Source organism: Nerophis lumbriciformis, linkage group LG07 (genome assembly GCF_033978685.3).
Source record: "Nerophis lumbriciformis linkage group LG07, RoL_Nlum_v2.1, whole genome shotgun sequence".
In the NCBI taxonomy this organism is placed as follows: domain Eukaryota; kingdom Metazoa; phylum Chordata; class Actinopteri; order Syngnathiformes; family Syngnathidae; genus Nerophis; species Nerophis lumbriciformis.
In genome coordinates this window covers 35,203,162-35,230,454 of record NC_084554.2, presented here as the reverse complement: position 1 = coordinate 35,230,454, position 27,293 = coordinate 35,203,162, and the positions used below count along the sequence as shown (strand labels likewise).

Genomic DNA, 27,293 nt, shown 5'->3' with positions numbered 1-27,293 from the left:
TGCGCTTGCATTAACAGGCACACAAACTCATGCTTTGACTCCGCCCCCACTTTTAAAACACTGTTTACCAGAGATCATCATGATGGAATACTAATAAGTGTAACAGATGACTTATCAAATATGACTCTTTGAGGTCATCAATGCCAGCAGCATCAATGCGGAGGAAGGAGGGGCCTACCTTTTTGTGACACCCACTGATCCTGTTGCTACGGAACTGATGACGTCACAACTTCCCTCAGCCAATCACAGTTGAAAGAGGAATTTTTATTTACACCTTTAAAATACGGGATAATCAACACAAGGGACGTCTGCCGGGGTCAAAGGTCATACAGTACTCTCTTGATTGTGACCTTTTCACCTCCATAAAAAAATCCCATAGGATCTTTTTCTTTAAAAATAAAAAGGGTGTTTAAAATCACGTTAAAAGATTGTCTCTTAGTCACATGACTTCAGGCTCTGCCTTCCAGCTTCCACTGCTGTGCCTGTGAGGCATCGCATATCGCCATGGAAACGTAGCCTTTGGGTCCCAGCGGCTGCACGGCGGAGAGACACTGACCCACCGACACCTGGTACAAACGCTCCGACTTCTGTGGGACACGCACACACGTTTGTGGTTGCCTGTAATACGCGGCCGCTCAGCGTTTGTGCGTCTTACCCCCAGACTCCACTGCTGTGACCCCCCTGAGCCGTGACACTTCATCAACCTGGGTGGGTCAAAAGTCCTGACCTCTGACACATCCAGACAGAGAAGACCTGCCAAAACCAGCTGACCCTCCTCGTCGTAGGCCCACTCCTGCAAACGCACACATGCACACAGTCAGTGATGACATCACTGCGATGTCACACGAAGGCAGGTCAGTGGTTCACCTGTTCGCGGTCGCTGGGGTCACACGGCCTCAGCACAACAGCGCCGCCCTTCTGGCTGGCTCGACTCTGTGCCACCAAACAACGCCCGGTTGCTAGGTTACGAAGCTGAAAGGGAAAGTGTTGTTTAACTGCGCTGGAACAGGAAGTGAGCCTAATCACAAGTAAGTTGGCTCAGAGGTCAAAGGTTACCCGCCCTCGCAGCAGGACCCGGGGTCGTCTCAGGCTCTTGTTGCTCAGCAGCTGCTGCGGCTGCTTGTTGTTGATCTCTGGGTAGACGTTGTCCAGATACCAGCCGAAGGACCGGCACTGGAGACGCTGTCTCAAGGCCACACGCTCGCTGATGTCGCCGTAGCTGCGCTGGCGCAGCTCGGGACGGAGGGACAGGAACTGTTCCTGTTGGAGGGGGAGAAAAGACAGGAAGCAATGTTCAACCTTTTGCTCATTATTGTACCGAACAGTGGAACCTCGATTTACCAACTTAATTTGTTCTTGAACGAGGTTCATGAATCAAAAAGTTTGTATAGTGAAGCAACTTTCTCCATAAGAAAATGTAAATATGAATGATAGGTTGATTGGCAACACTAAATGGTCCCTAGTATGTGAATGTTGTCTGTCTATCTGTGTTGGCCCGTGATGAGGTAGCAGCACCCCCCGTGACCCCGAAAGGGATAAGCGGTAGAAAATGAATGGATGGTTCCAGCTTTGACAAAAGTCCATATTTTAGTGAAGGTTTGTACATTTTGAACACAATATAAAGTGCTATACAGTACTGTATTCCATTGTTGGCCCATTTCACAGTAGTGGTCCGTATGGGCCGCAGCGGTACTTAGTTGTAATACACTTTTCCACCACTTGTGGCAGTAATAACAATATCAAACAAACAGAAGAAGGCTGGAGCAAAAGTCATAGAAATGTTTTTTAAAGCGCAAAAAATATTACTTCAATGGTAAAGTTGTATTTTTTGAAGTTGTATTATTATGCTTTGAGAGTAAGCTTTTCTCATTCGCTGTGAAATAAGTCTGCTTTGGCATATTTTTCCAGAAAAGTCCGGTCTCAATTACAATGACAACTTGCTGTGGTGTGAAGCCTGCTTCGTCATTTTTTCCATACTTGCGATCGCCGTAAATGTACTCCTTGCAAAGCGATTCCCTCCTCCTTTTCACGCTGGTCTGTTTTTCTTTTTGGCACTTACATTGAGTTGGCAAAATTGATAAAGCTTGTCAAAAGGCAAAAAAACCCCACAAAAGGCACACACATAGAAGTGCTGAGAAGTGTCTAGTCATGTACTGTGCAGCAAGCAGTGTTGTAATAACGGTGTTATTTTTTTAAGTAATGAGTAATCTAATTAATTACTGTTCCCATCGTTACAACGTTGTTGCCGTTACTAAAAATGTGAAGTGGCTCATTACTGCTGTTCAGTTGAATGAAGCACAAGGTGTCAGGTTTCGGCCCCACATCAGAGAAGGAGTGGGGATGATGACGCCGTTGTAAATGTGTTGATGATGATTGGTGGGTGGGCGGATCATGCCCTGCTCACGCTGTCTCACTACACGCGCTGACTGACACACAACCAGACGGCGATAATTATGACGAGCCGCAGCCAGGGAAATTCAAAGGTAGCGTTCTCAAACTGCAAGTACCATTACTCTAGCTCATTGAAATTAAAGGCAAGAATGTTTATGTGACATGCACACTATGTCCTGGAGAAAAGCGTTTATCCACGTCTGCCTCAAGCAACTCGAATTGCACCTCACAACAACACATGCTGACATGACACTTGTTGCTGCTGCTGCTAACACAACTCCAAGCACAAATGCAGCCAATTGTTTTCATCAGCTACATCACATTTTGGAATTTGGATTAATGATTAATAACCACAGGTAATCACATTTGCATAAATTAAAATTTGCTTGAGAAAAGACCCTAATATTTGTAGACTAATACAATTTTATTGTTAGAATGTCATCAAGGAATGTTTTTAAACGTTTTACTTGAATGCATGTAATTTATTTGCACCAAACTTGCTAACAGTTTTATCTCAAGTTCTCTCAGGCAGTATTTTGCTATACAGGTGCAGATAATTGCACTATTTAAAGGCCAAATGTTCTTTTGTGTCTTTTTACCCAAGTTGGTACCATATTAAGTTTTGTGCCTTCAATATTTATTGTTCATTCACAGAATATTAATGATTTTATAAATGTTTATTTCTATGCATATCATATGGCACACTGCAATCCATTGAGTTCAGATAAATGCCAATAAAATATAACATGTTGTATACAGTGTTTTTATTCTTCTATCATCTTTGGCTTCAAATATGTGATCAAGTTAATAGCGTGTAAAATAACGAAATTAAAAATAACATCACAGTTACTTTGCTGAGTAACTAATTACTTTTAAAATAAGGTAACTGAGTTAGTAACCCAAACACTTTTTGGGAGAAGTAATTTGTAACTGTAACTGACATATTTTTCGGAGTATAAGTCGCACCGGAGTATAAGTCGCACCTGCCGAAAATGCACAATAAAGAAGGAAAAAAACATAAGTCGCACTGGAGTATAAGTCGCATTTTTTGGGAAAATGTATTGGATAAAACCCAACACCAAGAATAGACATTTGAAAGGAAATTTAAAATAAAGAATAGTGAACAACAGGCTGAATAAGTGTACGTTATATGAGGCATAAATAACCAACTGAGAACGTGCCTGGTATGTTAACGTAACATATTATGGTAAGAGTCATTCAAATAACTATAACATATAGAACATGCTATACGTTTACCAAACAATCTGTCACTCCTAATCGCTTAATCCCATGAAATCTTATACGTCTAGTCTCTTACGTGAATGAGCTAAATAATATTATTTGATATTTTTTACGGTAATGTGTTAATAATTTCACACATAAGTGAATATAAGTCGCACCCCCGGCCAATCTATGAAAAAAACCGACTTATAGGCCGAAAAATACGGTAATCACTTATTTAAGGTAAGATAGCAAACACTGGCAGCAAGTAACGTGGAGGCTCTGCCTCCGCCTCCACAAAAATGCTGCAACCTGCTTTTTGCCTGCAGGCGTGAAACAAAATGAATGACTGAATGAAGCGTTCATACACAGAGGCGTACTTGGCTCGAGCTAAAGTTCGTAAATGGAAAAGTTTGCAAATCGAGGCTCTACTGTTTGTGTGTACCTTGTACTCATCCATCCAGACGTGAGCGAGGCGCAGGGAATTATGGGCCATTGTGTCGTGCCCCCCAGGGGAGCCATAAGGCCGCCTCTTCCTGAAGATGTGACCCACTCTGGAGCAGGGGATGATGAGCAGCTGCCCGCCGCACATCCAAATCTGACACACGTTTGTTGATGTCACATTAGCCCGCCTCCACTGATCAAAACCCAGCACTCACCCTGAACGAGATCTCCAGGTTCTCTCCGCCCCAGATGTCCATGCCAGGGTCGTATTGGCCCAGCTCGTTGAAGTACTTCCTGTCCATTGCAAACAGACCGCCCGCCATGGTAGGGGACCTGCGACGAGCAGTGAGATGTTGACAACCGATCACGCCAGAGGGCAGCGGGATCGTTACCTGATGGGGGTGATGGTGCCTCGAGCCCCAGTAAAGTGCGTGGCGGGAACAGGGTCCCACTTGAAGTGGAGCCCCCAGTTGAAGCCGCCCCTGACGATCGGGGAGGGCGAGTAGGCCAGCGTGTCGGCCGAGATGATGTCGATGACGGGACACACCACCGTGTGGCGGTCTGCCTGGATGGGCGCCAACAGGGGCTGCAGCCACGCCTGGTTGACTTCGCAGTGGCTGTCCAGGAAGACCAGCACCTCACCTGTGACACACCTGTGGTTAAGGACGTAGACTTTAAAGAGGTTTTCCGTCCTACGTGGCGATGGAGGACACACCGGTGGCGTGCGAGGCTCCTATCATGCGTCCTCGGATGAGTCCCTCCCTCTTCTCGTTCCTCACAAGTTTGACGTTTCCTTTCAGTTCGTCTCGGATGTAACGATCCAGCTCCGCCTTCAGCTCCTCTGGACGGACACCCGTCAGAGCGCGGCGAGGACAGGAAGTTAAGAAATGTCGTCACATGCTTACCGAGCTCGCTGTGGTCGTCCACCAGGATGATCTCATGCAGGAGGTAGGCCGGGGTGCGGTCCAACACGCTGTGGACGGTCCTGGCGAGGGCAGAGAGCGCCTCGTTGAAGAAGCAAATGACCACGCTGGCGGGTGGCAACTTCTGAGGGTACGTCTCATCACGACACCTGCGGAAACATGTTGTCACGCAACAATAGCGTTAGCATCGTCTGCGCCGGTTTCGTCTTACCGCGTGTCTCTGGTGTCGGGGAGTTGGCGGTGCGGACCCAGGCGCCGCGAGATCAGCACGTTGAAGGCGTGTTGATGGTAGCCGCCATCTCGCACCTCCTGGTCGGCCTCGTTGAAGATCATACCTGCATACACGCCCATGAAGCCCACGTCTTGCCACAAATAACAACACAATCGCTCACCCATCTCAGGCGACAGCTCCGGCCCGGCGTCACCTGGCAGAGCGCGCCGCCCCCCCGCCTTCAGCTGTACAGGCTCCTGGCGACGAGGCCTGACAGGGGTCCGGCCGAGGCCCGGCTCTGCCGTCATGGTGAAGTAGAGGAAGAGGATAACGGACCAGGTGGCCGAGGTGACCAAGCAGCCGTAGCAGAAGTACCTGAGTGTGACACTGGCCATACTGGCCGAGCGGGCATCGCTTTACATCACACGGCTGCAGAGAGAGAGAGAGAGGGGCAATGATTAGAGCCATTCAATATTCACATGACCAGGAAGTAGGGGCAATGGGCGGAGCCTGGCAAGTGCACTCATCCATGTTGACATGTTCAACGTTTTATATTATACATTATGTCCTCTCATGGACAGTCCATATAGTACGTTCACATTACATGATGCAAAATATTTACTTTTACAATTAGTACATTAAAATTGAAAGCACAGAAAAAGTCATTTTATGGGGAAAAACAAGGCAAAGTTCCTTAGGGTCATAAAGCAAAGTCCCTTCATAAAAATCGCAATTTGAAAGTCCTGACACATCACCTAACTTAAACATAAACAGCACAAAACGAATGCCCTTTTTTAATTTATATTGTTATTATTTCTTACAGCAAATACATGAATAGAAGAACGCTGAACGCAACATTAATCAATAGGACAAACAAAACGAGAAACTCAATTATTAAATGTTGGCCTGTCGGGTGTTTATTTTAGATGTTTGCAACAAAATGTGGAACAGGTAATAATAGCATGTCATTAGGACACTTTAACCGTTGACTTATTCGACGAGGGAGTTAGAATAAACTGGTCTGTTAATGTAACTAAGTTAGCTTGGCACAATAGAGCAACTTCCCGCGGTTGACTTGTTGGAACGTTAGCAGTTAGCTTGCTTTGCAAAAGCGTCGACGGTTACTTACGCTCGTTCATCAGCTGAACTCGGCCGCTCTACTCCGCGGGACTCCGGCAGCGAGCTGGACAGCTCACTCTGATACACAGGAAATAGACACGGAGTCACTCGGGGTATACTTCCGCTACGGGCTTCCACAATAAAACGTACCCTTCAAAATAAAAATCCGTTGTTTCCACAGTCGGTATAAGGCAGGGGTCGGCAACCCAAAATGTTGAAAGAGCCATATTGGACCAAAAATACAAAAAAACATCTGTCTGGAGCCGCAAAAAATTAAAAGCCGTATTACATACAGATAGTGTGTCATGAGATATAAATTGAATTAAGATGACTTAAAGGAAACTAGAGTTTAAATATAGCTACAAATGAGGCATACTGATGCAATATGTACATATAGCTAGCCTAAATAGCATGTTAGCATCGATTAGCTTGCAGTCATGCAGTGACCAAATATGCCTGATTAGCATTCCACACAAGTCAATAACATCAACAAAACTCACCTTTATGGATTCATGCACAACGTTAAAAGCTTGGTGGACAAAATGAGACAGAAAAAGATGTGGCATAAAACATGTCCTAGAAAGTCGGAGAAGGTTATACATGTAAACAAACTACGGTGAGTTCAAGGACCGCCAAAAATAGTAGGACAAAACGGCGCTCGCCAAATACTCGAATCAGTGAAGCATGTTTAATATAAACAGTGTTCTTTATAACAATTAGGGAGGTTTGTGTCATGTTTGTCCTCCTACAGAAACCATATTAAAACAATACATTAATATATATTTTTCCCCTCATCTTTTTCCATTTTTCATACATTTTTGAAAAAGCTCCAGAGAGCCACTAGGGCGGCGCTAAAGAACCGCATGCTGCTCTAGAGTCGTGGATTGCCGACCCCTGGCATAATGAATGCGCAGCGCGATAGAAACAATTCAAAGTGCTTTCAAGATGTAAAATATTTTATTTTCTGTAAATGATTCTAAATCAGACTCCACATACCCCCCTTTCAAAAACAAAAAGGCATCCTCACACAGTAAAAAAAAAAACGAAGGGGGGCGTGGCCACAGACTGTACATCAGCAGAGTTCTGATACAATTTGAATATACACAAATAAAAAGACACACGTGGAGAGGGCGGGGCAAACAAAAACGTCACGGTCAGTACTGTGAAGATTCCTCATTTTTAGTTATTTACACACCGCGACTCTCCTCCACGACTGGCTGTGATTAGAAAATAACTTCATTTAGTAATAAATACAACAAAAACATTTTATTTTACAGATGTAAGGGGAAATGATCTGCCTTGATTGGATGTTTTGTTTAGTGCAAGTCATGACCACGTCGGGGCGTCTTTGTACAAATATACACACTACACAAAGAGGACCAGCCTCTTTTGTAACCCCACTCCTGACCCCTCCCCTTTAATGAGCATCTTTGATATGAGGTTAATGCGTTAATGAGCGTGTGCGCTCAGTTCATCCACTTGCGACAGTTGAAGGCCCCGCAGTGGCATGGGATCTTGTGTTGGTCGTCCTCCAGGTCAAACTTGTAGTCGTAGCTCAGCTGAAAAAGAGAAAAGAGTGGTTGCTGAACTCTGTAACCAAGCCAACCAATGGCAGCCAAGCGTGACGGGCATTTTTACCTCCTCTCCCCTCTGGATGCGTCGGCACGAGCTGATGATGATCTTGTTCTCCTTCTCCACGCTGACCACCTCCGTGATGCAGTTGGGAGCACACGAGTGGTTGATGTACCTGTCAATCACACACAGAGGCGCCATTAGTAAGACGCTAACAGCTTTATGAGAGCATACATTGTGAAGCCCGGGCCACCTGGCGGGTCCTCCAGTGATGGTGGCGTCGATCACGTAGTCATTGTCAATGCGGAACATGTACACGCCTCGATTCTACGCAGAGAGCCAAATTGATTAGATTAGCATGTAAACTAAGCTAAAAAGAGGCGAGAATTGGTACCTGACTCTCGTAGACTCGCTCCTTTCGGTTGGCCACTTCACTCCTGATGATAGCGCCGATGTACTCGATGACCATGGTGCATTTCTCGATATCTCTGGCGGCGTACAGACCAAGACCCTGCACACATGTACACAGTGAGTGACAGTTCCTGCTCAGAGCATCGTTCGGGTGAGGCAAATGGTGTCCAAACAGTGCCAAAATCCTCAAACGTAAAAACTACAATTTGCACGCGTGCAGACTCATTTTGCGGGCACACAGCCCCGCTCTGCGTCTTAAAAGCACCTTTTTGCTTCCGTGCGGACTATTTGCGCTCAATATGAGTCTTTCTCACGCACCCTTTTGACACTTAGGGGCAGGCATTGAATACACGGACCGGCAAATTCTCCTTTCTGATTGGTTAAATGCCTACCAATGTCATGTCACAACCAACACAAGGGAACCTGTTGTGTGTCCCTTCTGAAGTACATTGGCGTCTTTAGGCAAAATATACCCAAAAATATTAGTGTATTTTGTCATTTAATATACCTGTTTCACTTATTAAACAATGACATTACCATTTATGATAATGTCATGTGAACATGTCAAAAATTTGGATCTTTAACAACTTGATGTCAAAGATAGATTTAAAATGGCAAAAAGTTTTTTGATATATTATTTCCAGTGTTGCTTCATATAGACCTACTTTATGATAAAAAGTAACTAATTTAATCGCTGGTCTGATGTCAGAGTGCCAGAGTCGCGAGTCTGATGCCCTTCCAATGTGATCAAATTTGTGTTATTTTTATTTTGAGCACTTTAGCTCATAAGGAATGATATAAACTTCACTCTCCTTTTCTTCAGAAGGGACAAAGTTCGACAGTAACAGTTCCCTTGGATTGTCTCTGACCAGGAGACCAATCGGAAAGGAATGAACGTTATGCACGTGAAAAAATAAAAACATCGCAAGCGCAAAGAGTGTGTTTTTACACATAAGGATTTAGGCAGTGTTTGACGCCATAGAGAACATCTGTCAAGCTCAATGCCTGGAGGCTAGATAGAACCCGCCACATGATTTTATGTGGCTTGCAAAAGCCTGGAAATAATATGAGTCGTCAAAATACTTTTATCTTTTTTTGCTAAGTGTATTCATTCTTTTCATTTTGACAGAAAACATGTACTTCATGCAAGTGCATATCTTTTAAACTTTAATATTAGACAATAATGCAAAAAATATTAAATAATCATACATTCCAAAACATTTTTGTTGTGATAAAAACACACAACCTTAAATATCTGCTTGACTTATAATTTCAAAGCAAGTTGGTACACTGCAAAAATTACAAATATTCTGTAAAAATGACAAATATTCTGGGGACTGGCAGCTCAGTCCCCAGAATTGTATTGTAAAAGAACCAAGAACCAAGAACCATTTGCAGTAATACACTGTAAAAAACAGCAATTGTAGATTTTATGGTAAAACACTGACTGCTCAGCCACCTTTTTTAAAATGCTTTATTTTTAAAACTGTGGTACCGTTTTATGTTGTAGAAAAACTTTTATTTTACAGTAAACTTCTGGTGACTGAGCTGCCGTTTTTTACCCTAAAATCTACAGATTTTTTTTTTACAGTGTACGTTAAAAAAAATATAATAATCAAATGCATAGGCAATTATGTAATACTATGAGACAAATCTTCATACATTTATATTCATATATATTCACTGGTACTAGCCGCCAGCCATAAGTGTGATGTGGCCCTTAATTAAAACAAGTTTGACACGCCTGTCATAGGAGCATAGAAAGTATTACCTGGATGCGAGAGCGCGCCAGGTAGACGTTGGTCTTCCACTCTGCCTTCATGCGTCGGTACTGCGACGACTTGGAGTGGCGACCCTGATGAGCCCCGGCCACCGTCTCACCCGGCGACAGAGCGATGACACCCGGCACCATTCCCACGATGGAGCCCACTGAGCCCTGACACCTGGGAGCCATGCTGGTCAACAGGTACGGCCTAAAACGGGCGGCAGGTTAAAAATTAAACGTAACATATTGTGAAGGCGCGGCCCCCAAAGTCACAAGTTGGCACCTTTTTGCTTGGCTGACTTTGGGCTCGGACCGGGCTGAGCCAGAAGGGTTGAAAGCTAGAGGCCACTCCATGAGCGGGTTCCGTCCGTAACGGAAGGTGTACCTCTCGCACGCCTCCACACCTGGTAACTAGAGGCCCAATGCTACATGAGTCCCAGTCAGGACAACAAGTCACGAGAAGGTGTCACAAAACGTACAGACTCAACGATCCTGCTGATGGCCGACGTGTTCAGCCCAAAAAGATCTTCTCCTTTCAGGTAAGACGGGAAGAGCTTCAGAGTGCCACTGGAGGACCTGAGCTGTGACACTGGTTCCAGAATCTGGTCCCAAACACCTGCAGGGAGCAGACAGTTAGCGGGCTGAACAGAACACACAGAAAGATGCCGACATGTACCTTTAGGAGTTGTCGCGGTCAGGATGATGTCATCGTAGCCTTTCTCCACCACCTTAACCTTGAAAAGGGGTCGTCCGTCGTGGTCCTCGATGAAGCACATGTACTTGCAGCGTCTGCATGAGTCAAACTGTCAGTCAAGCCATTAAGGGGTCAAGTGACAAAGCACGCCATGCAGGTTTACCGGTTGCTGTTGCGCATGCTCCAGTAGATGCGGTTAGCGTGGTAGCCGACTGGAAAGATGGCGACTGCGCTGTGGAAAGCGCTCATTTGCTGAGGGAGGAGCCTCCCGACGGCGCAGAAGAGCAGGCTGCCCACGCGAAACGTGTGCCGCTGCTCGCCGCGCTGCACCATCGCCGCTACCTGCCTTGCCTCGTCCCTCTGCACGAACACGCGACGGAACACGGCGAAACACCGTAGCTCCGAGTTGTACGGATCGCACACAGACGAAAAAAAGTCGGAGGTCATGCCCGGGGTGGAGGATGGGGAGCTGCTGGAGGATCTGTCCCCGCTCAGAGGAGCCATCCTAGGCTTGTGGAAGTGACACAGCATGGTCTTGTCCTGAAGGAGAGAGAACACATCTGTAAACTTGGTCCAAGAACAACTTTTGGTGTACGGATTAGCGAGTGCTAATAATCAATTCAAGGGTTGCCATGGCAACCATGTCAGTATGTGAAGCGCTACCTTGAAGAAGGTGCAATGGGACCGCAGCGCACACGTGAAGTGATATGTGTTGGTGCAGCGCAAACGGTTGCAGCCGCTGGTGGCACCTGTCTGCTGGCAGTGCGCGCAGCGGAGCGCCAGACTGCGTCTTAGGGCTAGCTCCACGTTGATGAGTGCGCCGGCCTGAGTCTCGTACACCTCACTGGACCACAGAGCACAGTTCAAATGGACCTGATGGACAGAACAAGAAACAGTTGGACCGAGACGACTAGAAGTACAGCACCATAGACACATGGGGGGGGGGGGGGGCGCCTGGGCACTCACCCACAGATCCAAGTCCAGGTTCAGCAGTCTGGCTGGCCCGTCTGTTACACCATCGCCCAGCTGGTGACAAAAGCAACACCTTCGCTGGTCTACAGGTATAGGGTCGGGTCGCAGGGATGCCCCCAGTTTCTTTAACATCACATCGATTTCCTCCTCCGTTGGCATGGCGACCGCTTCGTCCGAAATGGGACCCCTGGTTGAGAGGTGAGATCTTGAGGATGGCTCGGCTAAACATGCGGACACGGAGCACGGGTCATGTGACGCTACTTGGTGCTCACCTGGTCAGAGTGACGTTGATGTTCCAGCGTCGCCAGCGAGAATTTTTCATCCTCTTCCCGTGGTGACTCAGCAGCAAGTCGTCCCCCTCAGAGAAGGCGTGGGGGTGGGGCTTCAGTTTCACCTTGACCTAGCCAATCAGTCAGTCAATCAAGTAATTATTACAAACTGCTCTGTTGACACAACTCGGACACGTCACTCACCTTCAGGCTGTCCACACGGGGCTTGATCTCCATGGTGACAGTGGAGGCGGAGGGGAACTGGAGAGGTGGGGACGAGGTGGCGGTCTGGGATGGAGTGATGGGAGTCCGAGGGAGGGAGTGGACGGCAATGGACGACATGTTGTTGGCGTAGTGGTGATGCAGTCTGCTGGGGGTATCAGGGGGTGTCTTGTCCTTAGGCTGTGGACACGAGAGAAATTATAATGACTGCAGTCATCGCCCAATCACATGCATGTGGTCTGATATGATGTCACACCTTGTCTGCAGAGCTTGCGGTTTTCAGTCCAGATGAGTAGAGCGCAGAGCAGTTTGGGCTACAGAAGAGCAGAGTGGACGGACCTTCCTGTAACACACAATCACACCATCTTTTTTAACCGTTTATTTACCCAGGAAAGTCCCATTGATACTAATAATCTTTTTTAAAAGGGAGTCCTGCACATTCATACACCAGTGTAGGTGCCCCTGGGAGCAAGGTGGGTGAAGTGTCTTGCAGAAGGCACAACGGCCGTGATTAAGATGGCGGCAGCTGAAATTCTTATAGCATTGTCAAACTCACCTGTTTGACTGCTTTGATTTTGCGAACTCCACTTCCCAGCAGTACTTTGCAGTGGCTGCAGGACGGCGGTCTGGAGACAGCAGGTGTAGCACCATGCTGGATGACGTCCATCCTCACACCTGTGGCCAAACAAAGAAAATGACATTTTTTTAACAATGATCAGCAAGAAAGTAGAATGGATGGAAGTAAAAAGTGTGAGCAGACCAGCTGGAGGCGCAGGTCTCTGCTGCCTGCTGCTTGCTGAAGCCTAAACACACACACACATATTAATGATACATTGATATGATACATAATAACACAATAAACTATGATATAATATTCAAGCAAAGACAGTCCTATGTGAAAGGGCACCTGAGGAAGTGGCACTCTGACTCCCGCCAGCAGAGCCAGCGGGTTGCACTCAGCGCGGCTCAGCTGGTAGTTGATTGAAGTGGGGACCCGCAGCAGCTTCGCCACTGTCGCCATGACACCAGGAACATTCTGGAAGGACAATGATGTTGTGAGGAGCAAGCCGGGTGGACAGAGCTACGAAAAATAGTCTACCTGAGCAGCGGATGGGTTTAGGGTGATCGCTATGGTAACCAGATCTGTGTTGGAACAGGAGGGAGGAGCCTGTTGGCTTGGCTCCGCCTTCACTTCCTGCTTTACCGCAGTGCCTGGATACAGACGACATAATGTTGGTTTCAAGGTCTGCCATGTGTTACATTTTCCCCCCAGCTGACTCACCTTTGCCCCAAGAGCAGGGCATGATGGGTATCGGTGGAGATGGGCAAGGGGACGGTAGCTCCAGTTTGATGAAGGACAGGTCGGGGTATCTGCTGATCTCCATGTCTGCCACACTGTCAGGAGACGAGGACGGGACAAAGTCTTCCGGGCTGCTGCGTAGCGACGATTCTTGGGCCCTGAAGAGGACGTGGTGAGTTAGCGAGCAGAATAGAAAATACTTCCTCTGAAAACCAGGAAGGTTAGCTCACCGGAGCTCTTCTTGGTTGTTGTGGGGTGGAGTCGGCAGGGAGGCGGGCACGTCCACCGTCTTGGCGGTGTGATTTTCAGCCGGAAGCTCTTGAACCTTGGATTTGATACCTTTCACTGGCGGACATGATGTAAGACTGAGCTGAAGCCCAGAGGATAACGTTCGATCATCACAGCACTCACTATCTTGCTCGGTGAGCTCCTTCCTGCTCAGTTCCTCTGCTGTAGCAAAGCCGTTCACTAGCTTCTGCTTTACCACCGGTGGGGGGGTCGGCGGCAGCGAGGCAGGCGGTGTGGGTGGGTTACCGAGGTTGTTCTGCAAGGTGTGAAGTAAGACAAAAATAAGCCTCAGGCAAACAATGTAGTTTGACTTTTCAGGACGTGTACCTTGCATGTGAGCTGTGAGTAGTAGTCAGTGACTCCGTCCAGGCAGGCGTTGCCAAAGGAGCCAGTGAGTCTGGAGTCCCTCCCTAGAGAGGTGCTGCCATAAGGGGGGAACAGACTCAGGTCGAACCCCAGAACGGGCTCCATGAGAGGTAGCACAGAGAGCTAAGAGAGAGGTAGATACACCATAAGAACTTGACACTATAATGTGAAGACAGTAAAGATGGCTGGAGTCAGTTCACCTGTCTGAGGTGTGTTATGATCTGCTCAGAGGGGGTGGAAGAGGAGTGAAGCATTTCGTCCTCGTCTTCTTGTTTCCTCCGCTTGTATTTGGCCAGAGCTTTGTCTTTGTCGGGCCGAGCAGCTCTCTTACATCGCTGAGCCTTTTTCTTGCCTAACAAGTCCAAGACATCAGGACTGTCCACCATCATGTTGCCAAGGAAACCAGCACCGTCCTCCTCCTCAGAGCGCACACTGTCAGTGGAGAGTTGGTGGTGGACAGGAGGCAGGGCATGGGTGGTAGGCGATGGAGTCTTTGCCGGAGAAGCCTTTTCCTTCAGCAAGTGTCTAAGCAGCTCCTTCCCTACGTCTCCTCCTACATGAAGAGGGGAGGCGCACTCCAACTTTACTGGGTCTCCTCCACAGGGTCCTCGCTCCTCTCGCTCCTCCTGCAGGAATACGAATCAAACCAAAACAAATGAATATTATTTGCATAGGACAACAACACCGACTGCGGTACTGGTAAACAACCTTGACCCCCATGCGGCCACACAGGAGGCCTCTATGAGCCTCCATGTCCATTAGATGGGTTCTGTCCTGGGCTGCAGGGCACACAGACAGCTGCTTCTCCAGTTCTGAGGATGGAGCCAGACCAGAGAGGGGAGGGGTGTTCATCTCAGCCAGCTCAGTGCTGCACCGTGTGGGCGTAGAGCACGAAGCGTCTGAAAAGGCTGGAGTAGACGGGGCTGTGATGTCATCAGAGTGTGAGGACAGCGGTGTCCTGGCTCCCCCAGCAGAATTGTCTCTGTCCTTGTTCCCACTCCTCTTCTTCTTCAGGCTGTCGTCTGTCATGATGTCAGAGTACAGCTGCATGAGGGAGGCGGGGCCTCCGGATGAGGAAGGGGTGAAGACGGCATGTAGAGGGGCAGATGGTGATGAGGTTGAGGACTCTTGTCGAAATTGATGACCTTGACTTCCTTGATTGGAAGGAGCTATAACGACCCCTCCAAGGCCAGGTGGACGGACCTGACCAGGACCTGCGGAGCCCAAAGGGCCTGGGAGTCTCGGGGTGGTCTGGAGGTTGGGCGACGACACGAGGAGTTGTGGCGGTCTGGAGGCAGGCGGAGACTGGAGGAAGTCCTGGGGCAGTTCAGAACTGAAGAAAGGCATCTTGGAGAAAGTGTCCCCACTAGGGGTGGAGCCAGGAGTGCTGCCAGCCACTGACCCTGTGGAACAGAGCCGAGCCACTCCAGGTCCCACAGATCCACCTTGAGAACCTTGCTGCAAGACCCTATGGCAATCCACCTGAAGGCAGAGAAGAAGGAAGTACAAACACAGTGTGTATGTGTGTGTGTGTTTGCTAATGCAATGTCTCACCCCCTGCATAAGGTGCACCCTCTGCCGCTCCTGCTGCTCTCTTATTCTTTCTCTCCTTTCCCTCTCCTGGAAACCTTCACTGAATGGGTTGTTGTCATCAAATTTGACCTGCAGGTGCACATGACGTGTTCCAAATATTACCTAACATTACCGCAAGCATTTATAGACTAATATTTTTGTTATTGTTTGAGGTTCGATTCCTACCTGGGGGGAGGGTGCTGCTATGTCACCCCCTGAGGCACCACTGGGACCCCCAGTGGGTGTCCGGGGGCCTGGGGAAAAGCCTGCTGCTGGAGCTGAAAGTCTGGGCGCAATGGCTGGAGAGGGCTGTGAAGCCTGAGGGGGCTTTGAAAGGGTATGGGGCAACTGTGGTGGCACATGAGATGCCATATTCGGCCCCATCAACCCTGGAACAACGCCCACTGCTGGTGACCAACCAGGGGGAACGTTCTGGACGCAGGGCAGAGCTGAGCCACTGGGCCTATTCTGCAGAGGTACTACTCCAGAAGGCACAATAGGAAGGGGTCTTTGCTGCTGCTGCTGTTGTTGTGTTCTGTAGTCCTCGATGAGCACTGTGTGATCTTTCTGCTGCTTACGGATCTGAAGGAGAACATACGCAAGTCAACAGGTAGTCCCTTTGGGGAGAGGTGATGTGTCGGCACTGACCTGCTCCAGCTGTTTCTGGACAGTCCCCTGCTGCTCCACGATGTAGCGCAGCTGAGCAGCGTCTTCCTCTGCGAGTGCACGACCCGCCTTCTTTGCCGTCCTCTGCTTGGCCGACAGAGCCTTTTTGGTCTTGCGGTGAGCTGCGATTTGGTCCTCCAGGAGACGCTGCTGCATCTGCAAGAGTTGCTGGGTCTCACCCAACCACTCTTCATACTGACGTTTCTGAGAGTCGTCTGCAGCACAGTTAAGCAAAAATGCCCCTTCATAAACTGTTCAGCATTTCAGAAATTTTGAAATTCTCAGAAGTTGTGGGGGTGAAACTCACTAACAAATCCAGGTCCACAGCTGGGTGGGTTCGGCCGCACCAGTGGAGGGTTTACCTCTCCTTCCTGACAGAAAAAAAAGACACTCCATGTTTAATATGGGAGCAACGATTCGTTGACATTGTCAAGAAAAATTTACAAGAAAATTTGTTGAGTAAGCATGATCGCTGAGCAGCAGCAACAGGAAGAGAAAAATGGCTGTGACCACTGGCAACAGCACCGCAGGCGAAAACATAGAAAATATGGGAACATTTCACCCTAGACCTTGCTTTTTCATGGCAGTACATCTATAATGAGGGAGCATTTAAATCGGAGGATTGTCACACCTCTGAAGGATGAGGTCTGCGACTCTCCTTGGTAAAATAGCTTGTTCGCTTGATAGCTAACAAAGAGACAAATTTGAGTGGAAAAAAGTATTAAATATCCTTTTAGCCAAAGTCCGCCAGCTAAACTTGTATTTCCTACCTGTGCGCAGCTCTCCAAACACATCATTATCAAAAAATGCACTTTTCTTTTTGAGGAAGCGAGTTAGCGTAAGCGTTGTTTTATTGCTGCCATTTGACTATCCTTTGTTTACAAATGAATTGATATTTCGTTTTGGTCAGCACTTTGCCTATCCTTGCTTTAAAAAAAACTAAAGTTTATTTTAGTAACAGTCTAATGAGCAGCACAGTTACAGTATAACAAATATTTCTTAAAGAAATCATTATGGTTAGCTATCACTTACCTAAAAATATCTCACGCTGATCTCAGAGCATTCAATTGATCGCAACTGGACTGTTTGGTTTGTCTTGGAAGATATTTCGCCTCTCATCCAAGTAGGCTTCATCAGTTCATGCTCATAGACTTAGATAGGTCAGCTCTCGTCGTAGACTTAGATTGGTTAGATTTAGTCTAGCGGCTGGTGCCAAAACCCCAAATATTTATACTCCAATACCAGGAGGGTGTTTAGATATTTAGGGTTTTGTCACCAGCCGCTAGAGTAGATCTGACCATTAAATAAAGTCACCATTGTAGTTAAAGTGCATAAGGCAGATGGAGAAGGGCCATCGGGCTAGAGTGCAAGTGTGCTAATTTGTTGCATGTAATAAGTGTGCTGAAGGAAGAACATGCACATTTCCCTTGGTCTAGTACAGGGATGTCAAAGTCAAATACACCAGAGGGCCAAAAAAACAAATTTGCTACAAGCCGAGGGTCGGACTGGTTCAATGTTTATTAAAACATATTAAAATGATTGCACATAACCTATTGAACCAATACCTAACACAGTATACTGTATTTTATTTAATGATTAAATGAATAATCCAACAATTTTGTGTGCCTCTGTCACTAATTTTAAGTGAAAACATTTTTCAACAGGCTCACAGACAAAAACAAACTTCCTTCAAAGCAGGCTGCTGTGGCCTGCGGGCCGGTTCTAATACCAATCAAATATCATCCCGGGGGCCATAGATAATTAATTTGCGGGCCGGATCTGGCCTTGACTTTGACATCACAGGCCAAGTAAGTTAAAGGGGAACTGCACTTTTTTTATTTTATTTTGCCTATCGTTCAAAATCATTATGAGAGACAAGAACACGTCTTTTTTTAGGATTTTAAAGATGGGTGTCACCATTGCAGCCTTCCAAACCCTTTAAAACAACTTCAAAACTCTCCATCAATGTTTTATATACATTCAAAACTCTCCATCAATGTTTTATATACACACTGCAAGTCTATATGTAATATAGTAATAGACACGTTCATCACAATATGTAATATGTACATTATTTACCGTATTATGGTCATTTTAATCATTGCTGGGACTGATTTCTTCCGCGAACTTCCATAGCAGCGCACTTTCGACTTCTGGCAACAAATGTGTGTTTGTACTTCCGGAAACAAACACTAGTATGTTCTAATCATGGCAAGCTTGGTAAGAGACAACGAAGATGACTATTTTTGGACAAATGAGGATTCACAACCTTATCTTAATGAAGCTGAATATACGAAGGATGAACTAATGCTTATAGAAGTGAGCACAAAGGAAAGGTGAGATATTGGAGCAAACGAAAACCGAAAGAGTGAGGTCGGCGTGACTCGAAGCTGTAAATGTGGAACTTAAAGCCATGTTATTTCAACATAAATGGAGTGCTCACCCAAATAAACCATAAAAACATTCTGGACCAAACGGACAACTGTCTATGTCGATCATGATACATGCAACACGTCATGCATGTTATTACAACTTCATACGCTGTCTTGCTAGCTGTGTACAAACAAAACATGAAATGTGGGCTAATACTTTACAGACACTGTAATATGATTGTCCAGGTTTTTCAGTCAGTACGATTGGTGTCTAATCGCATTGTGTTGTGCATTACAAACTCAAACGCGTTTTGTGAAGTAAACGCTAGCTTATCTCTTTTTGTAGCTAGCTTTTACGGCTAATACCGAAGCAATACGGATGTGTTAATGGTGTGCCGTTAGGACCAGCAAGGTCTTCTCAGCTGGCTTAACATAAATCATGATCATAAATTAATAAAAGTTAATTTTATTTTAAATTTACTTGCCATAAATATATAAAAGTATTCATCATATTATATATTTTGTCATATTAGGCTCCAGTGTTGCTGTTTTTAATCTAAGGCTTTTATCCAATCAGAATTCAGCGAGCTTGTTGCCAGCGCTGTATGAATTCCGCCAGAGGCTTTCTGAATCAACATTAGCGGTGGCTGTGCAGTGTAAACGAACGGTGGACATTCAGTTGATACAGTTGCCATAGCCAATCAGATCACGAGTTGTTGACAAAAGCCCATTTAGGTAGCCTTACATTAAACGTGACTGTGATCCGCAATTGTCACTCGGGAGTGACAAGTGAATATTTGATCACAAGTTGTAATTGACGAAAGCAGGAAGTGGCACCGGAGCCATATCCGGCCAGTAGAGAAATCAATTTAGTCACTTTTTAAACCCACAAAGAAGGAGCGCAAAACTTTGATTAGGCGGCAGATATATATTTGCAAGGCTTTTTTCAAGAAGGATATTTAAAGAGACGAGGTCGGCTGACCCCGAGAGCTAGCCAAGCTGAAATGGTTTGCCCGCCACTTCTACTCGAATCAACCAACTACGAGAAGTACCACTGGCTTATACGGTGTTGGATGGGTGCTACAAATTGTGAGTTCAAATATAGTTTTTCACGTTTAATGTGTTTTTACAATTATTCCAATTTTGACAGTACCACTTAAGATATGTTTTAATTGCTGATGCGGGTTTATAGATTTTTTCATTGCGCCGAAAAATAGCCCGTTTTGTACACAATTGACTAACTGAGGTAATTCAATGCCCAGTAATGCCCAAGTGTGGTTTTTCAATGCATTTTTAAAGTGACTCAGAGGTAGAAATGATTGTTCCCATTAGCCGCATTCCCAGCCACCAAGAACGAGACGATTTTTGCAAGTTACCCTTTTGTCTTCATGTCTCTCATATTGATTGTGAACGATAGGAATTTATTTAAAAAAAAAAAGTGCAGTTCCCCTTTAAAGTGCTGCTATTATTGCACATAGTCCTATTGCATAAGTAGTTTGCGTTAACAGATGTGTTTACGCATGAAAATTTGCACCAAAAAAAGCATACATAATTGTATCTATGTAGGAATCATTGCACAAAATATGAATACATAACTTATAAAATAGAAATACAATTCAATAAAAAGCAATATAATTCATTTGGAACTAATGGCAAGTATATCTAGTTTTATTATATATATATGCTCTAGTCTTTGACAATGATGTATCACATATAAGCCAAAAAATAAGCCCACAATCTAGCAAAAATTTGTAAAAAAAACCAAAAATGTCTTTGGCAAGCTTTTTTGCAAAGGGAAAAGGGCCAGCGCTTCCACTAATTCAGTGTTATGGTGAGGTGAATCTTTCATGCACTTATTTTAGCTAATTTATCTGCCACACGTTGAAGACCGGTCCGTGAAACTAATGCCTGCATTAAACCGACCCGGGTGCAATAATGGTTGGGGACCTCTGTTCACATTTGAGAATCGTTGTGTATGCTGCAGGTCGTGTGGTGTTTGTGTTGGGTCACACCTGTCCAACTTGAAGCAGAGGTTGAGGGGTTCCCTCAGAAGTCGTGGCCGCAGGAGCCTGGTGAAACCTACGAAATAGACAACGCAGTCTTAAGTAAGTCAAGTTCAAACGTACTGTAGTCATGTGACCTCAAACATACCTGTTGATGACCATGTTGTTGAGGCCTAGGTTCCCTTGAGTCATCACCTTGTTGATGCCCTTAAGAGCCACCATCTTGGCCTTCATTATGGGGTCTGAGATGGAGTCAAAGTCGGCTAAATGTACAAAAACAAACCACATTTATTATATATAAGAGCCTAAATAATATGCTGCATTCTGGATCTTACTTATTTCTGGGAATGTGGGTTCAGAGGTGGATTTCTGTCTGATCAGTGCCTGCATCTGTTTCTGTTGCTGCTGCTCCTGGCGCTCCTGGTCCAAGAGATCCTGCAGCAAAAGTGGCTGCTCCTCCAGTAGTAAAGGTTTAGACTTGTTCTGGGCCTGTTCCTGGGCAATGGATTGAGCAGCTGCGTCCAGGTTTGGAGACACGGCCTGAGGGTTGAGAAGTAGGCAAGGCTGGGAGAGTTGAAGCGACACTTTGTGAGGGGTGTCCGGGGAAGCCTGAGTTTGAGGGTTGAGGTAAGCCGAAGAGGGTCCAAGGGGTGTTTGATGGAAGCCAGGCTGCTGACCTGAAGACGGACAAAGAGAACATGATAAGTGATCCATCCTGCCTCCAAGCTGGGGGGAACATCAATCTTGATCAATAGGTCACCTGGAGTCACGCCAGACGACAAAGCCTTTTCCTGGGCTTGGAGTTCTGGCAAAACTCCTGAATCAGAAGAATCACCCACATCCCCCTGGAGAGACAGAAAGGTAGGTAAGCATTAACCCAACAAAGTTGTTTAGTACATGAGATCTGTTTGAAAAGGAATGTTACCTTGGCAAGGTGCAAAGAAGAGCTGGACTGGCTGGATCCTGCTGTCTCAGCCTCAGAAGCTACAGGGAGTTGTTGGCTGACAGCCTCAGGTTGTGGTGCGGGGTGACGGGATGAAGAATCGTTTTTAGTATCTCTGTTGACGGCCTCCTGCACTTCTTCTTTGACCTGACCTAATAAGTTGACATCGGTATCCAACTTTCTCGGACCACCAACTAAGTTTTGCCTCTCTCCTCCCTTTTTGTCTCCCACAGGATCCTCCAGGTCAAGCTCCTCATTGAACATGTCCTTCTTGTCCTCTAGGTTGAGCTCGGGGTCAGCATAAGCGATCAGGTCAAACTTTCCCGACAGCAAGAAGTCATCTAAGTGGAGGTCGTTGGCACCCAGGTCTAAGTCTTCTTTGCCTGAATTAGGAAGAAACAAAAGTGGTTACAATGATTTTGGTTGTTGTTGACGCCAAAGTACAAATTCTTACCATCTTCAGGATCCAGGTTCAGATTGAGGTCAACTAGATCTTTCACCTCCACATCCTCCAGATCTTTTACAGCTGAGTCCTCCCCTTCCAGGTGCTCCTCTATCCCATCAGTCCCCTGGAGCCCGGGTTCACTCTCCTGACCCAATGCTGCCACGTGGATTAGATTCTGCTGGTTGAGTTGCTCCATCGTCAGCATTGGATGATGACCCACTGTTGTCTCTGCTATTGGGACCCCTGAGATGGGCCTGGCAGCTGATGGCTGAGAGTCCACGGTCTGCACGGGTGGGGCAACAAGGGAGAAGGGCAGCCTCAGACGGTTCTCTGGAGAACGGTGTCGAAGCTCAATGTAAGGCTGCCCCATGATGCTGTGCTGCTGGATGGGGAGGGAGCGGGGAACAAAGGGCTGGTGGACAGCTGTTTTAAGAACCAGCAAAAACACAAGAGATTAGCAGATTCTTACACAGGAGGCAAAAAATGGAGCTGTCTTGAGCTAAGTCTTACCGGACATCAAATGTGGATGAGGGCTGGGGACAGTCATCTGACGGATGCTGGTAAAGTCACTGGGCACTGGCGTCCTTATCTGGACAGGGAGTACCAGCCCAGAACCAGGCACTAATACTGTGGGAGAACGCAGGAAGGACTCCTGGAGACCAAACCTGAAAAGGAGAGCAAGCTTTAAATAACTGCAGTAAAAATGCTTACATAAAGTGTTCAAACACATCCATCCATCCATCCATCTTCTTCCGCTTATCCGAGGTCGGGTCGCGGGGGCAGCAGCCTAAGCAGGGAAGCCCAGACTTCCCTCTCCCCAGCCACTTCGTCCAGCTCCTCCCGGGGGATCCCGAGGCGTTCCCAGGCCAGCCGGGAGAGATAGTCTTCCCAACGCGTCCTGGGTCTTCCCCGTTGCCTCCTACCGGTCGGACGTGCCCGAAACACCTCCCTAGGGAGGCGTTCGGGTGGCATCCTGACCAGATGCCCGAACCACCTCATCTGGCTCCTCTCGATGTGGAAGAGCAGCGGCTTTTCTTTGAGCTCCTCCCGGATGACAGAGCTTCTCACCCTATCTCTAAGGGAGAGCCCCGCCACCCGGCGGAGGAAACTCATTTCGGCCGCTTGTACCCGTGATCTTATCCTTTCGGTCATGACCCAAAGCTCATGACCATAGGTGAGGATGGGAACGTAGATCGACCGGTAAATCGAGAGCTTTGCCTTCCGGCTCAGATCCTTCTTCACCACAACGGATCGATACAGCGTCCGCATTACTGAAGACGCCGCACCGATCCGCCTGTCGATCTCACGATCCACTCTTCCCTCATCGGTGAACAAGACATCGAGGTACTTTAACTCCTCCACTTGGGGCAAGATCTCCTCCCCAACCCGGAGATGGCACTCCACCCTTTTCCGGGCGAGAACCATGGACTCGGACTTGGAGGTGCTGATTCCCATCCCAGTCGCTTCACACTCGGCTGCGAACCGATCCAGTGAGAGCTGAAGATCTTGGCCAGATGAAGCCATCAGGACCACATCATCTGCAAAAAGCAGAGACCTAATCCTGCAGCCACCAAACCAGATACTCTCAACGCCCTGACTGCGCCTCGAAATTCTGTCCATAAAGGTTATGAACAGAATCGGTGACAAACAGCAGCCTTGGCGGAGTCCAACCCTCACTGGAATCGGGTCCAACTTACTGCCGGCAATGCGGACCAAGCTCTGACACTGATTATACAGGAAGCGAACCGCCACAATAAGACAGTCCGTTACCCCATACTCTCTGAGCACTCCCCACAGGGCTTCCCGGGGTACACGATCGAATGCCTTCTGCAAGTCCACAAAGCACATGTAGACTGGTTGGGCAAACTCCCATGCACCCTCAAGGACCCTGCCGAGAGTATAGAGCTGGTCCACAGTTCCACGATCAGGACGAAAACCACACTGTTCCTCCTGAATCCGAGGTTCGACTATCCGGCGTAGCCTCCTCTCCAGTACACCTGAATAGACCTTACCGGGAAGGCTGAGGAGTGTGATCCCACGATAGTTGGAACACACCCTCCGGTTCCCCTTCTTAAAGAGAGGAACCACCACCCCGGTCTGCCAATCCAGAGGTACCGCCCCCGATGTCCACGCAATGTTGTTCAAACACATAGTCTCACAAAATAAATTAGGCATAGAAAATGTGTTTCATTGTTTAATCTGGAAAGATCTGTGCTCTGCTCACCTCAAGGCCAATCCTCTGGGTCCAAGTTCCCTGGGGATGCTTTGCCTGGGAAATTGAGACTCACTTGGGTTTAACCCTTTGACCTGGTCCACTGGAAAAGTTCCAAGCAACCGTGGGGGTCCAGTAAAAGCTCCAGCTGGTACGGCAGGCCGCATTATACCGGGGTAAGGAGGTGGTGGACGTCCAAACACATCAGTTGGAGGATTGGGGGTGGTGGTTTCTTCCTGGGACCAGTGACAGGGTGTTGCTGAGCTGGGGGCCGAACCTGGTGGAGCAGCAGTAGCTGAAGGGGCACCAGGCTGAGACTCCTGGAGACCTTTTTCTTGCCGCAATGCACTTTTCTGCTGCTGCTGCCTCAGGATGAGCTGGCGGAGTCTCTGACGCTGCAGACAAAAATCATCAGTTAAATTGATAAAAATAGACAGAAATTACTCATTTCACACACAAGTCCTACCTGTCTTAGTTTTTCCTCAGAGTCACCAAGCTGTGGAAGCAAGCCCATTGGTCCCTCTAAAGAAGCCCCACCTATTGTTGCCATGTCATTGGCTGATGTTTTGTCCATCTGTGCGGGCCCAGTGGTGGGTCTTCCCAAAGTTTGACTGACTGGGCCGGGGAAGCCAGTATCTTCTGACATCCCAGGGTGCTTTGGGGTCTGGCTACTACCAGGGGTCCTGGGATAGGAGTCCTGCTGTTGTTGTTGCCTCCCCGGAGACTGCAAGGAGGAATAACGCATAGGAGATGACTACATGAAGTGGACAGTTAACATGGTACTGACAAGTAAAAAGAGACTGTGTTACCTGTTTGTGGGTTGGTGTGAGAGTCACAGTCTCTCCACCAAGTCCTGAACCCAGGGGAGATCTCACAAGCTGAGGAGTAAAGCTCTCCACTTGAGCTTGGCTGAAGGCTTCAGAGGTCTTCTGGGGGCGAGGTGTGGAGGGTTGCTGGGCGTAGGGGTCCGGTGGTGGACGCGGGGTACCAGGCGGTTTAGCATGGGGATCGGTGGTTAACGTGCTGCCTGGTGATCGAGGGAAGCGCTCAGGAACAAAGGAATGGGGTGTGCCTGGGTTTGAGTATGGGTCCAATGTTGTGTGTGAAGGGGAGGGCCGGCGGCTATTTGCCAACTGGTTGAACTGATCTATTCGAAGTGCAGGAGTTGCGTTGAGGTATATGTTGTCTGAATGTGGCCGGGGAGTCCCAGGGGTTTGAGGATTACTGTAGGGGTCAGGAGAGGGACGGGGTGTCAAAGCTGGCTGTTTGACAAAGTGGTCTGCCATCTGCTGGCTATAGTCAATTCTGGGGGTCCCTGGCGTGTGGGCGTAAGGGCTGCGATGAGGGGAGCCCAGCCCAGAGAGCTGGCTGGAACTAAAAGCGGAGTCCTGACTCTGAGGGGGGATGAGGCCAAGGTCTGTGGGTCTGGATGGGTCTCTCCTTGCTCCAGCTGGTGCACCACTAAACAACTCCTGTTGCAGCTGGTTTTGAGGTGGCATGGGGGCTTTAAACACTCCCCCTTGGACCGGAGACCTCTGGTACACCTGAGAGCCAGAAGGGGGACTCTTCAATGCCGCTTTGCTGTGCTGCAGGCCTGAAGGGAGAAAGAAGGAGAATTTCAGTAGGAGGCTATCGGAGGAAAAAGTCATCAAGGGGAAGGAGACCAGTTACCTGGTTGGAGTCCGAGGGTCCGAGAAGCATCAGAGGTTTTCGAATCAGGTGAGGGTGCAGGGGAACCCAGTGCATCGTGTGCAGGAGATATGTTGAGTGGGGTGCAATGCTGAATGGAGGAAGGCCGAGAAGTCGCTGCTGGTTTACTGTAGGGATCCCAGGGGGACGTGGGGCTGGATGAAGGCGGGGAGAACATCTGGGGAGAGGATGGGGGCTGGTGAAGGGGTGACAAGGAGTGCGGGGAGTGAGGAAGTGAGGAGTAGCCAGAAGAGGGTGGGACTTGTGGTCTGAGAAAAACATTGTCGGCCAGTACGGAGCCCTGTAGGATGTTCTGTCTGGGCTGGGCATCCGTGGAGGGAAGTAGCTGGAGAGGCATCACATCGCTCCCGGTGACAGGCTGCTGATTGGCTGAGAGGTGATGCTGTCGCTGCTGCAGCAGCTGCTCGTTCTTCACTTGCTCCAGCTTCTGACTGGCTTCAATCTTGGCCAGCTGTTTGCTCTTCTGACGCAAATGCTGAGGATAAAAAAGGACAGAGATGCAGGGGTGGGGGGTACGGGTTAGGGGGGTCAAGTCAGACTGTTGGATGGTTGACACAAAGAACATGACAGCTAGTATTCCTGGCGGTCAAAAGTGAGGTACTGGCTCCGGGGTTGGGGGGCAGCTGTGACTCAATGGTTGAGAATTGGGCCTATGACCAAAGGGTCCCAGCTTCCCCCCTAAAGTCTCTCGACTGCTCCCCACTGCTCCAGTCTGTCATTAATTGTGTGTGCTTGATGTGTTCACGACTGTGATGGCTGACCGCGAATGGTATGACCATGACATCATTCAGGCAGGACGTGAAGCTGAAGACAATTCTGACAGGTGATCCTGCTCTCGGGTGACAATTGTTACACAAAAGCTTTTTTTTTAAAATTTGTCTGGATAGCCAATGTCGTCATCATCTGAAATGCAAAAAACTAGAAGACTCTTAGATTATGTTGTAAACAGAGCATCAGTCTAAGAGCAGGAGGACTGGCCATGAAGGGTCCAGAGCAAGGCTTGAATCTGAACACAGTGCCACAAAGACGACAAGCCTTCAATAGGTTTGGCTTCTTTAGTCAGTAACTTTATCAGTTTTTTGCTCAAACGTAAGAAGGTGCTTAGACCAAGAAAGGATGACCGTCACCTGCATCCATGAATCTGAAATCCTTACTTTGAACAATTCACAGCTGTTTGCCACCAGGAGGAAGAAGGAAGATGC

At 47.6% G+C, this 27,293-nt stretch overlaps 2 protein-coding genes across 2 annotated transcripts in view; both read right to left on the bottom strand.

Moving 5' to 3' along the window:
• Positions 1-243: 243 nt before the first annotated feature.
• Positions 244-6,454, bottom strand: galnt11 (UDP-N-acetyl-alpha-D-galactosamine:polypeptide N-acetylgalactosaminyltransferase 11 (GalNAc-T11)). Its single transcript, XM_061965325.2, has 12 exons — positions 6,320-6,454; positions 5,372-5,619; positions 5,191-5,314; positions 4,962-5,128; positions 4,772-4,897; positions 4,449-4,698; positions 4,272-4,389; positions 4,058-4,210; positions 1,057-1,260; positions 868-972; positions 656-793; positions 244-587 (listed from the first exon to the last, which is right to left on the bottom strand). The coding sequence occupies exons 2-12, from the start codon at positions 5,583-5,585 to the stop codon at positions 450-452; spliced, it is 1,737 nt and encodes a 578-aa protein (XP_061821309.1). The 5' UTR covers positions 5,586-5,619; positions 6,320-6,454; the 3' UTR covers positions 244-449.
• A 793-nt stretch (positions 6,455-7,247) lies between these two features.
• LOC133609598 (histone-lysine N-methyltransferase 2C-like) overlaps positions 7,248-27,293 on the bottom strand; it is a 37,956-nt gene continuing 17,910 nt past the window's right edge. Inside the window, exons 40-78 of the mRNA XM_072913505.1 lie at positions 26,053-26,566; positions 25,191-25,975; positions 24,848-25,105; positions 24,394-24,776; positions 22,680-22,834; positions 22,179-22,592; positions 21,707-22,107; positions 21,542-21,626; positions 21,117-21,458; positions 20,930-21,044; positions 20,791-20,857; positions 16,714-16,777; positions 16,389-16,621; positions 15,927-16,322; positions 15,723-15,830; positions 14,877-15,650; positions 14,369-14,794; positions 14,130-14,291; positions 13,926-14,058; positions 13,745-13,859; positions 13,497-13,672; positions 13,314-13,426; positions 13,122-13,250; positions 12,975-13,017; positions 12,771-12,889; positions 12,471-12,557; positions 12,197-12,394; positions 11,996-12,123; positions 11,718-11,910; positions 11,415-11,624; positions 10,915-11,291; positions 10,734-10,846; positions 10,537-10,673; positions 10,341-10,468; positions 10,064-10,265; positions 8,276-8,392; positions 8,135-8,208; positions 7,948-8,056; positions 7,248-7,868 (exon numbers count right to left, since the gene is read on the bottom strand). Of these exons, the coding sequence (XP_072769606.1) occupies positions 7,776-7,868; positions 7,948-8,056; positions 8,135-8,208; positions 8,276-8,392; positions 10,064-10,265; positions 10,341-10,468; positions 10,537-10,673; positions 10,734-10,846; positions 10,915-11,291; positions 11,415-11,624; positions 11,718-11,910; positions 11,996-12,123; positions 12,197-12,394; positions 12,471-12,557; positions 12,771-12,889; positions 12,975-13,017; positions 13,122-13,250; positions 13,314-13,426; positions 13,497-13,672; positions 13,745-13,859; positions 13,926-14,058; positions 14,130-14,291; positions 14,369-14,794; positions 14,877-15,650; positions 15,723-15,830; positions 15,927-16,322; positions 16,389-16,621; positions 16,714-16,777; positions 20,791-20,857; positions 20,930-21,044; positions 21,117-21,458; positions 21,542-21,626; positions 21,707-22,107; positions 22,179-22,592; positions 22,680-22,834; positions 24,394-24,776; positions 24,848-25,105; positions 25,191-25,975; positions 26,053-26,566 (8,676 nt within the window). The 3' untranslated portion in view covers positions 7,248-7,775. The remainder of the gene's footprint in view (positions 7,869-7,947; positions 8,057-8,134; positions 8,209-8,275; positions 8,393-10,063; positions 10,266-10,340; positions 10,469-10,536; positions 10,674-10,733; positions 10,847-10,914; positions 11,292-11,414; positions 11,625-11,717; positions 11,911-11,995; positions 12,124-12,196; positions 12,395-12,470; positions 12,558-12,770; positions 12,890-12,974; positions 13,018-13,121; positions 13,251-13,313; positions 13,427-13,496; positions 13,673-13,744; positions 13,860-13,925; positions 14,059-14,129; positions 14,292-14,368; positions 14,795-14,876; positions 15,651-15,722; positions 15,831-15,926; positions 16,323-16,388; positions 16,622-16,713; positions 16,778-20,790; positions 20,858-20,929; positions 21,045-21,116; positions 21,459-21,541; positions 21,627-21,706; positions 22,108-22,178; positions 22,593-22,679; positions 22,835-24,393; positions 24,777-24,847; positions 25,106-25,190; positions 25,976-26,052; positions 26,567-27,293) is intronic.

What these genes read in the sequence shown, in the direction of transcription:
- galnt11 (XM_061965325.2), bottom strand. Translation starts at nt 5,585, where the DNA reads ATGGCCAGTGTCACACTCAGGTACTTCTGCTACGGCTGCTTGGTCACC. An exon ending in ACCCCAGCGACCGCGAACAG is followed by an intron (nt 794 to 867) that starts GTGAACCACTGA and finishes GTGCGTTTGCAG; the next exon opens with GAGTGGGCCTACGACGAGGA. An exon ending in CACAGCAGTGGAGTCTGGGG is followed by an intron (nt 588 to 655) that starts GTAAGACGCACA and finishes CGTGTCCCACAG; the next exon opens with AAGTCGGAGCGTTTGTACCA.